The sequence below is a fragment of the Vanessa cardui genome, chromosome 28, assembly GCF_905220365.1.
Source record: "Vanessa cardui chromosome 28, ilVanCard2.1, whole genome shotgun sequence".
NCBI classification, from domain to species: domain Eukaryota; kingdom Metazoa; phylum Arthropoda; class Insecta; order Lepidoptera; family Nymphalidae; genus Vanessa; species Vanessa cardui.
Genome location: NC_061150.1, coordinates 5,941,106 through 5,954,534, shown reverse-complemented (window position 1 = coordinate 5,954,534; position 13,429 = coordinate 5,941,106). Strand labels below are relative to the sequence as shown.

The window sequence follows — 13,429 nt, the reverse complement described above, 5'->3', positions numbered from 1 at the left end:
TATCTATCAAAAAACAATACGAGAATACTTTAACAAATATGTTTTTTACAAATTACCTTTTATACTATAATATACCTACTGGGTCAATCAAGGGACTCGTATCGCTTCTTTCTTTTTATTGTTGCGGCTCCAAATATACTAATAATTATAACTACATATAATCGTAAATCGACTCAGTTAATATTATTTTTGCGTCGTTTTAAGAATGTCTTTCAAATAAAGTTTTGGATTTTGAAGACTATTTGGCCTTAACGTTTCAAAGCAAAGTACAATCTAAGTTTGTATAAATGTAGACTACTTTTAACTTCGTAAACCGAAGAGAAGAAATATTAGAAAAGCGCTATATAACAGGAAAATCAAACTTTATCCTTATAATTGAGACATGATAACTATCTTATCTACAAACAACATACTAATTTATTACCTACAAGCGATGATGCAAGAAACAATGCATGATTAACCATTCGTATGTATAACACTATTTCTTAACGTATTTCCTTGTAAAATATACGAACACTAGCGACCCGCCATGCTTCGCACGGGTACAATGCTGATACTAAATATACTGTATTTTCTTGTCGTTTATTAAGTAATACTTTATGTAATGTACAAATATGAACTAAAACTAGTTATTATATGCCTCCGAAAACACAGCAATGAAATGAAGAAGCAGTCCTTATGATTCTGTACTCTTTTCTTACTACCATAGATAATTAATCTAAAATACCTTCTATTTCTGGCAACAGAGGGCGCCATAAGTACTTTACCGCCATTGTAGCTGTTGAGCGTCATTGCATTCTTGTGATTCGTTCGAATTGCTTCGAATTTTTTTTCTTAAAATACAAAGTCTTAAAAAGTTTTTTAAAAAGTGTACTAAGTGTAGGATTTAGTGCCTTTTGAAAACACAGCAGTGTATCTCACTACAGAGATGGATCCGGTAAGTAGTGGTAAGGAAAACGAGCGTGTCGGTATTGTTGCTTCGGATGGAGAACAAATACCGTCTACGAGCTCTGTGTCTAGATCGTCAGGGAACAGTTCATCCTCGTCCTCGGAGTTCGAGGATGGTACTGCATCACCCTTACCAAATAAACGATCTCGTACAACAGCACGTAAGTACAGGTCAAAAAAAGTTTTTACCGATCCGCGGGTTGATGTTTTAATGTCACAAATGGCGTACATTTCTAATTATTTCAGTCAATGTAGCCCTATGTATTATAATTCATCGGATCAACAGAATTATAATAAAGCTGTTCCTAGTACTAGTAGTAATAACAATTTACAACAATTTCCTAATAAAAATTTACAATTTCCTAATAATAATTCAGAACAATTTCTAACATTACCTAGCCAACCCGAATCAATGTCGCTTAATTGGGGTTCCCTAAATACAGACGTTGATAGAAAAAAGATTATGCCAACTAGTGATAAAGAGAGATATTTAGAATTAAATAAGTTACAACAATTTGATTCTCAGGCTTGGAAAGGCATTAGGTATAAGCAAGTTTTACAGAGTTGCTTAGCAACACCAGGGTTCACTGGGCTTCAAGTTAACGATGAATTATGTCACTTTAATAAAAGCAAGGACTACCTTGCTTCAACTGAGTTACTTTTAGCCGGGCTATCCAATCAAGTATTGGAACAACGTCAATTATTAAAAACAGGTTTACAAACTATTGTTGACTGGGCTTGTACTAATTCTCAGAACTTAAATCCAAATAACTTGTTTGAGAAAATTTCTGACACTTTTGGACCTGGATCTTTATGTCATAAAAATTCAGAGACCACTATGCAAATTATTTGTGGAAAGCGTTCGGAATGTATAGAGGTTAGGCGTGAACGCATTCTTAAAGAAATAGGTAATGACAACCTTAAAAATACTCTAAGGAATGTCCCGCCCAGCTCTGAATACTTATTCAGTAGAGAGGCTTTACAGCCTATAATACAATCCTTCGGAGGGTCTCAAGTCTGGTTGAATACACCAGCCTATTTAAAGGAGAGGAAGAACCCAGAGCGGGGAGAACATATTTTTCAGAATAAGAAGGTTAGTAATAAATATAAAAACAAGAAGTTTGATAGGAAATTCAAACATTCAGTGCAACAGAAGAGTCGGTCCTTTCGTCAACGTCGACCTAATACAGAGGGATCAAACCCTAAATCTAAAGAAAATTGACTCACTGCACGGGTTCAGAGGAGGTTGCCTAAGATTTTCCATAGAGAAATGGTCGGAACTAGGGGCAACCCAGTTTATTTTAAGTTCAATAGCAAATCACCGCTTACCTTTCAGGAAGAAGCCTCCTCTGAAATACCCTACCAGTCATTTTTTGGAATGTCTAGCAACCAAAGTTTCCCCAGAAATGACTCAAATGATAGAAGAATTGAAGAGCAAGGGTGTGTTAGAAAAACCTTCAACTATAGACCCGGGTTTCTTTTCAAAGATGTTCCTAGTCAGGAAATCAGATGGTGGCCTGCGCCCAATTTTCGACCTCAGGGGTCTGAACTCATATGTAGCAACGAGACATTTCCATTTAATAGCACAAGTAGATGTGATAGAATTCCTTCAGGGGAACGACTGGTTAGCCAAGATCGATATCCACCAGGCGTATTTTCATCTGTGTATCGCGGAGACACACAGAAGATTTTTGCGTGTCATATACAAGGACGAGATCCTCCAGTTGACAGCATTACCTTTCGGCCTGTCCTCAGCGCCCCGTACGTTTGCAGCAGTCTCAAACTGGGTGGCCGAGGTCCTCAGAGGTCGAGGTATACGTCTCATTGTGTACCTGGACGATTTTTTACTGGCCTGTCAGGACAGAACCAAGCTATTGGCACAGGTTGCGGAAACACTGGCTATCTTGGAGTCCTTGGGATGGTGGATAAATTACAAGAAATCCATTACCAATCCCACACAAAGGCTGGAGTACTTAGGTCTAATCTGGGACACTCAAAATCGGACAATAGCCTTACCAACTCAAAAAGTTGTAAGTATAAAAGACTGCCTGAGAGGCATGTTGCGCCGAGACAGCTGCTCGTTAAGAGAGCTTCAGAGGATGTTGGGCATGTTAAACTTTGCCAACCACGCGAATCCTCAGGGCCGGCTCCACTGCCGGAGGTTACAACTCTTCCTAAAAAAGTTTATTGGGAAAGGCCCAAAGAGAGTATTGACTCCCAGTGTGCGAGAAGACTTGAGGTGGTGGTTGGATGCAGTAGAGAGCAGTTCAACTCCACTAGAAAAGAGACAGGTAACTCATTTCTTAACCACAGACGCAGCGGATGCGGGCTGGGGAGCGAGTCTAAACGATCAGTATCTGTCAGGAAGGTGGGCTCCAAACCAAAGAAACTGGCACTCCAATATGAAGGAGATGTATGCCGTCTTTGCAGTGATCAAGTCTCAGAGTTCACGGTTACAAAATGCACACATTCTGGTACAATCGGACAACAAAACCCTAGTAGCGTACATCCGGAACCAGGGCGGAACCCGATCAATAAACCTATTAGGACTAACAACCAGGTTGCTGGAACTGACTTGTCAGCTCAATATACAGATGACAGCATTCTACTTGCCAGGAAACCTAAACGGCATTGCAGATCGCTTGTCAAGAGGAAGACCAATACCAGAGTGGCATCTGCTGCCACCAGCCACAAAGAGAATATTCGACCTTTGGGGGATTCCAGAAGTAGATCTGTTTGCATCAAAAGAGACCGCTGTTGTACCAAGGTATGTGACTCTAAACTCAAGAGATGGCTCGGCTCTTTTTTGCGACGCCTTCAGCCAAAAGTGGATCTTTCAAACAGCATGGATATTCCCACCTCCAAGCATGATACCCAGAGTCTTAGCACATCTCAACAGCGCAGTGGGGATATACTATGTAGTAGTGCCCCAGTGGACCCAATGCTTTTGGTTCCCGGACCTGCAGTCCCGCGCAGTGGTTCCTCCTCTGCAAATAGAGAATCTCCAGAGAGTTTTAATAGACTGGACAACAGGGATCAGCCCACCTCAAGTGGACAGATTAAAGCTTCAGGCTTGGAAGATTATGGGTGGGAGGATCAGATAACCGAATGGAGTAATGAGGAACGACTTTTGTTAAGGAAGAGCTGGCGTCCAGCTACTTTAAATACCTACAGTGCACCGTTAAAGAGGTGGCTACGTTGGAGTAGAATACATAATGTGCAAAGTAAGAGACCTGAGGGTAAGGAGGTAGCCAGATTTCTAGCTAATTTGTATTTACAAGAAAAGTTTGCATACAGTACAATTTTATTACATAAGTCCGCTGTGGTAACATACTGTGCAGCAACAGAAAGCTTATCAAAGAACTTCTTTATTAATCAAGTTTTAAAGGCTATAAGCCTCTCCCAACCACATTCACCTAAATCCACTGTGTGGGGCGTTAATATTCTGTTGGAGTGGTTAAAGACATCTAAGGTTACCAACTCTTTGTTTGAACAAAGCAGACGAACAGCACTTATCCTTTTACTTGCCTCGGGTCGAAGGCTCCATGATCTGACCCTGCTAGAACTCAGTGACCAAGGGTTTGTAGAAACTGACCATACTATTACATTCTGGCCTAGATTTGGTTCAAAAACGGATACAAGCATTCATAGGCAATCAGGCTTCTAATAAGGCATCAAGACCCAAAGATTTGCCCAGTTACTCATATAAAAAAATTGATTGAGATCTCAAAGTCAAGACGGGACCAAGATAAAAAAGTAGAATCACTTTTTATCTCATTATCTGGAGTTGTTAGACCTGCATCTAAGACAATGATTGCAGGATGGGTAAGGTCAGGATTTAGATTAGCCAAGATTGATGCTTCTCCAGGTAGCATAAGATCAGCAGTAGCTTCTCGGGGATGGTTGGACAATAGACCAGTTCAAGAGATACTAGAGAGAGGTAATTGGAGGAGTATAAAGACCTTTTCAAGATATTACTGCAAAAATGTAGACAGATCTCAGACTAGTGAAGCTGCAGTAGGTTCACTTTACAATAATTTTAAAGCAGTTAATTACAATACCTATTGATTTTAGTGATTGATTGATCTCAAGATTAAGACTGAACTATACTTATATTTTTGGTTTCACAAAGCTTTCATATTATTTTTGTTAACTTAATCATAAGTTTGATTGTTATTTTATATTTCTTTTATTAGTTTATTAAGATAACAGTAGTATCTACAAGATACAAATGATTTTGGTTCCTAACTTTTAGATACATAAGGACATTTGTAAAATTGATTTCTCTTAATTAGAAGTTAATAAGATTTATAATTAAAAGTTTTTTAAAAAAAAAAAAAAAATCTTATTATTTTAACAATTTGCTTTCACATTGCATTCTTGTGGTTTGTTATTTCTGATCACCAGCAGATATCAAACAGGTCTTCATTTCATTGCTGTGTTTTCGGAGGCATATAATATGACTGTTTTGCATTACAACAAAAGGAGCTTGCTGATGATGAAGACTGCAATGACGCTCAACAGCTACAATGGCGGTAAAGTACTTATGGCGCCCTCTGGTGCCAGAAATAGAAGGTATTTTAGATTAATTATCTATGGTAGTAAGAAAAGAGTACAGAATCATAAGGACTGCTTCTTCATTTCATTGCTGTGTTTTCTCCAACATATAATATCTGTTTTGTTGTAATGCAAAACAGTCATATTGTATAAATCTTGACCGCGTGGAATGGTGGCAAGAATGCTAGCAGCGTTTCCCCGTTGAATCGCAATTCCGATCCTCTGGGCAAAAAACGAACCAGGCCTCCTGTCAAATATACTACATACTACAGATTTTTTCTTATATCTTTACTATATTGTACATTTATTATATACAAAAACCTTCCTCTCTAATAACTCTATCTATTAAAAGAAACCGCATCAAATTCCGTTGCGTAATATTAAAGATCTAATATAAGGAATAGTCATACCCAAAAATAGTTGTCTAAAATTATTATAAAATACCAGAAAAGCATACTATGGTTCAAATTTATGCGTTGCAACCCAAAAAATTCCTTACTACAGTATAATTTAACGTTTATTTACTGTAAGAATTTTACCCTATTATAGCTATACTATTATGTATATAATATTATAAATGTGAAAGTAACTCTGTATGTCTGTCCCTCTTTCACGGCCAAACCGCTTAATTTGATGAAATTTGGTACGAAGCAAACTTGAATTTCGAGAAAGGACAGAGGCTACTTTTATTGGCTAACACATGACAACCAACTCTTAAAACATGAGCAAAGCCGCAGGCGACGACTAGTTTTAAAGTGCAATTCATTCAATAAATAAATTGATCCACAACGGAAAATTATATGGAATGTCCTTTTCTCTTTACTTGCGATCTTTTTTTTTTTCTTTTTTTTATGGTATTGGTTGGCGGACGAGCATATGGGCCACCTGATGGAAAGTGGTCACCATCACCCATAGACAATGACGCTATAAGATATATTACCCTACATCGTCAATGTGCCACCAACTCTGGGAACTAAGATATTATGTCCCTTTTGCCTGTAGTTACACTGGCTCACTCACCCTTCAAACCGGAACACAACAATACTGAGTACTCTTATTTGACGGTAGAATAACTGATGAGTGGGTGCTTTTTTATACGCATTATCTCCGCCGATTATGAACCAATTTGAACACAAAAATAATCATTTTTGTGTTCACGCATTTGAAGTCGGTTTTATTTTTTTTTAAAAGTTAATCATATTTCTTCAGTGCGTTATGTTGTCGAAAAGACCCCGCATTAAAGTATATACTAGCTACATAGCATAGCATTCTGTTTTCAATAGGCATCATGTAAATATATTTATCACTTTCCTACTATGTATGTGTTAAATAGACGTTACGACCTCAGATTTTTTATTGTTGGAAGATTCCCGATGATGCAAATGTTTTTTTCTCAAAATCATAATAGACTATTTGACAATGCGAAAAATAAATTGTGAATTATTGTAATCAGTGTATATTATGAGTTTAAAAATGGTTATTTACTAACAAAACTTGAAAATAATACTTAATTTATTCAAAAATCAATAAATAAAAATGCATTTTTTCAAACGTTTGTCACGTGACACAAAACGCTCCTGATTGGCCGAGCTTATGATGAATTAACTTTCTTGTAAACCTTGCTTTTCTACTATATGTACCACAGATTAAAATACAGCAAAGTGACGTCACCGACCCCATTGCAGCGTCATATGGTCCAAGTAGCGTTTTCGCGCGTTATTTAAATATGGAATTTTTAATATGATATTTTTCGGCAAACATGTCCTAGAAATAAAAAAAACTACTTTTGCTGGGTTCCTTAACTTCTACTAAATAATATAAAATGGATTTTAAAAACCAGTCAAATAGCCTATTGTATTTGCCCTACTCCAATATTATGGGTCTAAGTACTTACAGCTGTAAGGTCTGTATAATATTAAAAAAAACATATTTCTAAGAAATTACTTCACACTTTTGGGGCTTATGATGAGTCTAGCAGTTCAGCGGCCTTAGGTATCATGTCATAAATTAGTCTTTTGAACGTATAGAATGTCTTTTAAGTTATTTTTCATAAAAGCTGTTACATGGTAAGTGGTCACCACCGCCAGTGTATCATAATGTTTATGGCAGGCACCGGAGGCTATCTGGTGGTTTGTACCCAAACAGTATATAAGCATGAGTCCCTTATTTAAATACCACTTTTATAAATCAAATCAAAATAAACTTTATTCATGTAGGCTTTTACAAGCACTTTTGAATCGTCATTTTACAATTAAGTGAAGCTACCACCGGTTCGGAAAGTAGATTCTACCGAGAAGAGGCAAGAAACTCAGTAGTTACTCTTTTTTAAGATTTAAAAATACAAAGTCATGTTAATTAATACAATTATTTAAATTAATACATCCTGCTTGGAAGTCAACAGATATTAGCTCCACGCTTTTTATCATCTATAAAATCTTGTATCGAATAATTTTCGACCAATGTATTTATTACAAACGATTCGAATTTACTAAACGGCAAAGTTAAAAATGTCTGCGGAATTACTTGAAATAAACAACTTTTGGAAACGTTTAAAAAATAAAATTAAACACAACATACATTTAATAATCGTTTATTGGCATTTGTATATTACAAATACTTTTAATTACTGAACGTAAAGCAATGTCTCCTTGTAGATATCGCCATTTTCATTTAATCCCTTACAACCATAGTAACCCATATCTTCTTTCTGTACACCCTTGATGGTAAGATCAGATACAGTTGTGTTACCCTGTGAAGATCTGCTCAGCGCGATCCTGTCGTTCTTGGGTAACTCGTCCGCGTTGTACGACCAGGATAACTCAGGGGCGGGGATACCGGCAGCGATGCATGGAATGGTGATATCCTCGCCAGGTTTCACGATCATCTTTGGGATGTCATCCCGGAGAAACTGTGGGGCACCTGTTTGGAAAGAAATCATTACTTATCCTGATACATCATTTAACGAGGTCGGTGACGTAATCGTTTTTAATGGATGGTCAATATTTCTTAGTGTCCATTTTTATGGGCACTTACATGTTTCAACACCAAAAACTTTGTTCATCTTCCTTGTGCTTATAGTTACACTGGCTCATTCTCCTTTCAAACCACAGCACAATGGTACTAAGTATTGCAGCTTGATTGTAAAATACGTGATGATTAATGAAGCCGGATGAGCCAGTGAGACAGAATGCGTGCATCTTGAGAGGAAACCTGTATGTTTCTAAAATCATAGAAATTCTGCCAGACGTACATGCCAGACAATATGTTCCAAACCTTCTCCTCGAAAGGGAGAGGAGGCATTAGCCCAACAGTGGGAAATTTACAGGCTGTTGTTGTTGTGACCTCAAATACCTCAAGTGTTGTCAAGACAAGATTCGAAGACACTTACTGACGACAGTCAAATACATGGAGTGCCTCTGTGGTTTGCCGACTTCATTGTCCACGACGCAAGTGTACTCGCCCTGGTCTGAGACCCAGGCCTCCTTGATGACGAGACGCTTGCCGACGCTCCTGTTGTGACGCGTCACGCGATCCTTAACGCCGTTGTTGACGTCCTGTCCGTCTTTGAACCAGTCGGGATGCGCCAAGGGGCTGGTGGATTTATATTATAATTAGTAAAAAAGAGAAGAGTCGAGATGGCCCAGTGGTTAGAACGCGTGCATCTTAACCGATCATTGCGGGTTCAAACCCAGGCAAGCACCGCTGTTACATGTGCTTAATTTGTCTTTATAATTCATCTCGTGCTCAGCGGTGAAGGAAAACATCCTGAGGAAACATGCATGTGACAAATTTCATAGAAATTCTGCCACATGTGTATTCTACCTGGATGTGTATTCTAGAACTCCGAGGAAGGACATACGCTACTTTTTAAATGAACAACACATGACAACTCATACTCTAAAACGCTAGCTAAGCCGAGCGATCACTAGTATTTTATTATGAGTCTCTTACAATGCTTCCGTGATAATTTAAGGTACATAAAATATCGAAGACATATCACAAATTTTAGATTAGATAAAAGTTTAGAACTTGGAGCATCAGAGGAATACTAGTAATAATTTGAGGATACTCACTTGCCACCATAAATACAATACAGGTACACGAAGTCACCAGCCTTCACGGTCATATCCTGCGACACGTATTGTTCCACGACATCGTTGTTGACTGGACCCTTGTTGGGCTCAACTTCCTCCAAAATATGCTCAGCCAACGTCACCATGTCACCGGACTCCGGAGACTTCGCGACACAGACATACTTGTAATCAGAACTCGTGTCATCTTTGGTGACATTCGAGAAATACAGAACACCTTCGGGCGATATCGTGTAACGCTGGTCTTGGACCATTTTGACGTCCGAATCGTCAGTCAGGGATTTCCTTAACCAAGATATTGATGGTTTTGGATACGCCTTTGGGATCACGCAGTCCAGCTTGAAGGGATCACCTTCCACTGGTTTGTGTTTCTTCAGCGTGAATTCCGGTTTTTCCATGAATGATTTCTTGAGTGTAACCGGGCGTGTCCTGGCCACGCCGTATTGTGATTGGGCCAAACATTGGTACTGGCCTTCGTTGGATTGGTCGGGATGTTTGAAGACCAATGTCCCTTCGTTCTCTCGTTGGATGACGTCACCGGTTGGGGTGAACGGCTTGCCATCTTTCAGCCATGTGTACCTGAAGAAAAAGTTTCGATGTAATTCTGCGACAAAGTATTCGACATTCATTAATTGGCGGCTCTTTTGGGCATACTTATGTATATTACAAAATGAAAATGTAAACCAAAATAAACGTTGTTCAACGTTTAAAATTTAAAGCATACTTGAATACATTATAGCGAATTTGTTTTTCTAATTAACTTATAACATTACACAGTACAAAACAAAGTAGCTTAGCGCTGTCTGTCTATGTATGAGATTTTTAAAACTACACAACGGATTTTGAAGCGGTTTTTTTTTAATAGATAGAGCGATTCAAGAGGAAGGTAATGTATAGTTTTTTTTATGGTATAGGTTGGCGGACGAGCATATGAGCCACCTGATGGTAAGTGGTCACCATCACCCATAGACAATGATGCTGTAAGAAATATCAACTATTCCTTACATTGTTAATGTGCCACCAGCCTTTGGAACTAAGATGTAATGTCCCTTGTGCCTGTAGTTACACTCAGCCTTCAAACCGGAACACAACAATACTGAGTACTGTTATTTGGCGGTAGAATAACTGATGAGTGGGTTGTATCTACCCAAACGGGCTTGCACAAAGCCCTACCACCAAGATCATATATCATATATCATAGTACATGTATAATGTAGAGGATGACTGAAAAACTTTGAACGTTGTAAGGCATTCTGCAGTATATTTAGTATCATTGCACCCGTGCGAAGCCAGGGCGGATCTCTAGTTTTTTATGAAACAGATACTCACTTGACATCAGATCCCTGCTCTGTCGTAACGCATTCCAAAACGATTTCGGTTTTCGGTGTGTGTATGTGCACTTCAGAATTTGGCACAGATTTTAGCACTGGCAACTTTTCCACTGGCTGCGATGCGCCTGTATTATTTTTAAATAAAAAAATTAAATATTGGACAAAAAATAAATTATGCCACGCACATTGACGGCGATATCCCTGCTTGTTTTATTTACAAAAAATTTAATTCTTATTCGTGAAAACAGTCTTATTTTTTATGAAAAGAGAAGTTTTTTAGAAAAAAAAAAACGCCTGGAGTTAGGCTCGGGTTCCATCACAGAACACTAATAAATAAATATATAATATAAATATATGAATATATAAATATGAGACAACATCACATACATTACTCTGATCCCAATGTAAGTAGCTAAAGCACTTGTATTATGGAAAATCAGAAGTAACTACGGTACCACAAACACCCAGACCCAAGACAACATAGAAAACTAATGGTAATCTACATCGACTCGGCCGGAAATCGTACCCGGGACCTCAGCGTGGCGTACCCATGAAAACCGATGTACACACCACTCGACCATGGAGGTCGTCAAATTAAATAATTAAAATTAAATAATTTTAAAGAACAGTATTGTTAATCTGTTTATATGAAAAGAGCAACTAAGCGTTATAATTTTTTTATTAATCTTCTGTAATGGCCGAGAGGTTTTGTTCCAGGATAAACTGGCTTAAATCTGGCTCTGAAGATAAAAATTTATGGCACTTCTATTCTATAACCTAAATAATCTTCTGAAATCCTAATTTTCCTTCAGATTTTAAACCCAAGATTGAACTCCAACTGCATAGACGTGACATTTAAAGTGCAAAAAGTTTTTATTAAATGTTTTTTTTTTCCTTGTTATGCATTGTTTCTTTGCGCTAATTTACAAGACAAATATAGCACTATAATTATACAGACTTTATGCAGATTAATATAGATTTCGTTCAATATACTATATATATACACTTACTTAAATTTAATTTTATAATTTTTAATACACTTTATACGGTTACGTACTATTCTTTCACCTTTTTATCGTAACTGTATTTAATTATTATTTGTCAATAGTGCCTTTTATGGTATATAATATTGATTAATATAAATGATATTCTAATAAACAGATATGTTATACCCATACTAAACAACAGAAAAAAGTGTGCCGCGCCGGGGACCGTTTATTTTACATTTCGTTACAAGTAAAAAGGATAGCTTGATAAAAACAATAATTAAAAGGGATAACTAGACTGCGTTTTAATTACGCAAAACGTATTACTACATAATTATGATGTATTATAACGTATTACTGGCATAATTATGGTGAAAACGACTAAGGCAAACGTCCCAATTAGGACGTTTTCTAGTCTTCACTTTTTGCGCGTTAATGACATCATTGATTAATATTAACAATACGCATCCTTAGTTGGAGATTGATAAATAAAATAAATAAATAACATTATAATCTTCTCCTAGATTATAATATATTTTTTGAACAAAATGGCGGTTAATAATTGAGGATTATTTCAAATTTGAATTTTGTAAAGCGATTAAAAAAATATACTCACATATAACAGCGCATACAGCCAAAGTAACAATATTTGTAATTCGAAACATGATAATCCTGAAAAAAAAAGTTTCGTATTAATTTATTTTAATAAAATATATAATGTTTTAATTTTAGATAAAATTAGCAGTAAATATGAAAAATATAAATGCAGTAGAAAACTGTAATGGAATTGAAATTCTTGAAACGAAAACTATTTCCAAAAAAGCACGATTTAAAAATACGAATATTTCTATATACTTTAATAAAATAAAATGTTAAATAATAAAAATCGACACAAAACAAAAAAAAAGCAAATCCGAAGACATCGTAACGACTTTAATTCATTGAAAATTATACGATAACTAAATAGTTCTTTAGATTATAAAATTAAAAAAGCTAACTTTCCGTAAAAGTTTTAACTGAATAAAAAAAAAGATTCAAGCAAGTATACACACTTCATGTTGCAATTTGTAATGAGAATTATGCGATATCTAAATAATTCTCTAATTCAAAATAAAAAAAAAATCTAAGTAACTAAAAAGTTTTTACGTAATAAAAAAAAAAAGATTCAAGCAATATACACACTTCGTGTTGCAATTTATATTGTCTATTTTTTTTTACCTTTGAATTTATATTGACCCTCTATATGTTATTTCTTCAATTTAAAATAAAAAAAAATGTGACTAAAAAGTTTTTACGGAAAAAAATAAATAAAAGATTTAAGGAAGTATACACACTTCGTGTTGCTGTTACCTCGGTTGGCAGAACACTGTGTCCCCTGTGCACATCATATTCGCTTATATAGGGTATGCGGTCACTCACAACATATTAGTAAAACAGGTATTCAGCTTTTGTTGTTTATTTACTAGCTATAGCCTGTTACCATGTTCATCTTGACTCAATATATATTCATCTAGCT

The 13,429-nt window shown here is 36.5% G+C and overlaps 1 protein-coding gene across 1 annotated transcript; it reads right to left on the bottom strand.

Annotated features, from left to right (window-relative positions):
- Positions 1–8,079: 8,079 nt before the first annotated feature.
- LOC124541724 (hemolin-like) lies at positions 8,080–13,110 on the bottom strand. Its single transcript, XM_047119661.1, has 6 exons — positions 13,096–13,110; positions 12,530–12,585; positions 10,926–11,052; positions 9,579–10,175; positions 8,894–9,096; positions 8,080–8,424 (listed from the first exon to the last, which is right to left on the bottom strand). The coding sequence occupies exons 2-6, from the start codon at positions 12,576–12,578 to the stop codon at positions 8,129–8,131; spliced, it is 1,272 nt and encodes a 423-aa protein (XP_046975617.1). The 5' UTR covers positions 12,579–12,585; positions 13,096–13,110; the 3' UTR covers positions 8,080–8,128.
- Positions 13,111–13,429: the final 319 nt, after the last annotated feature.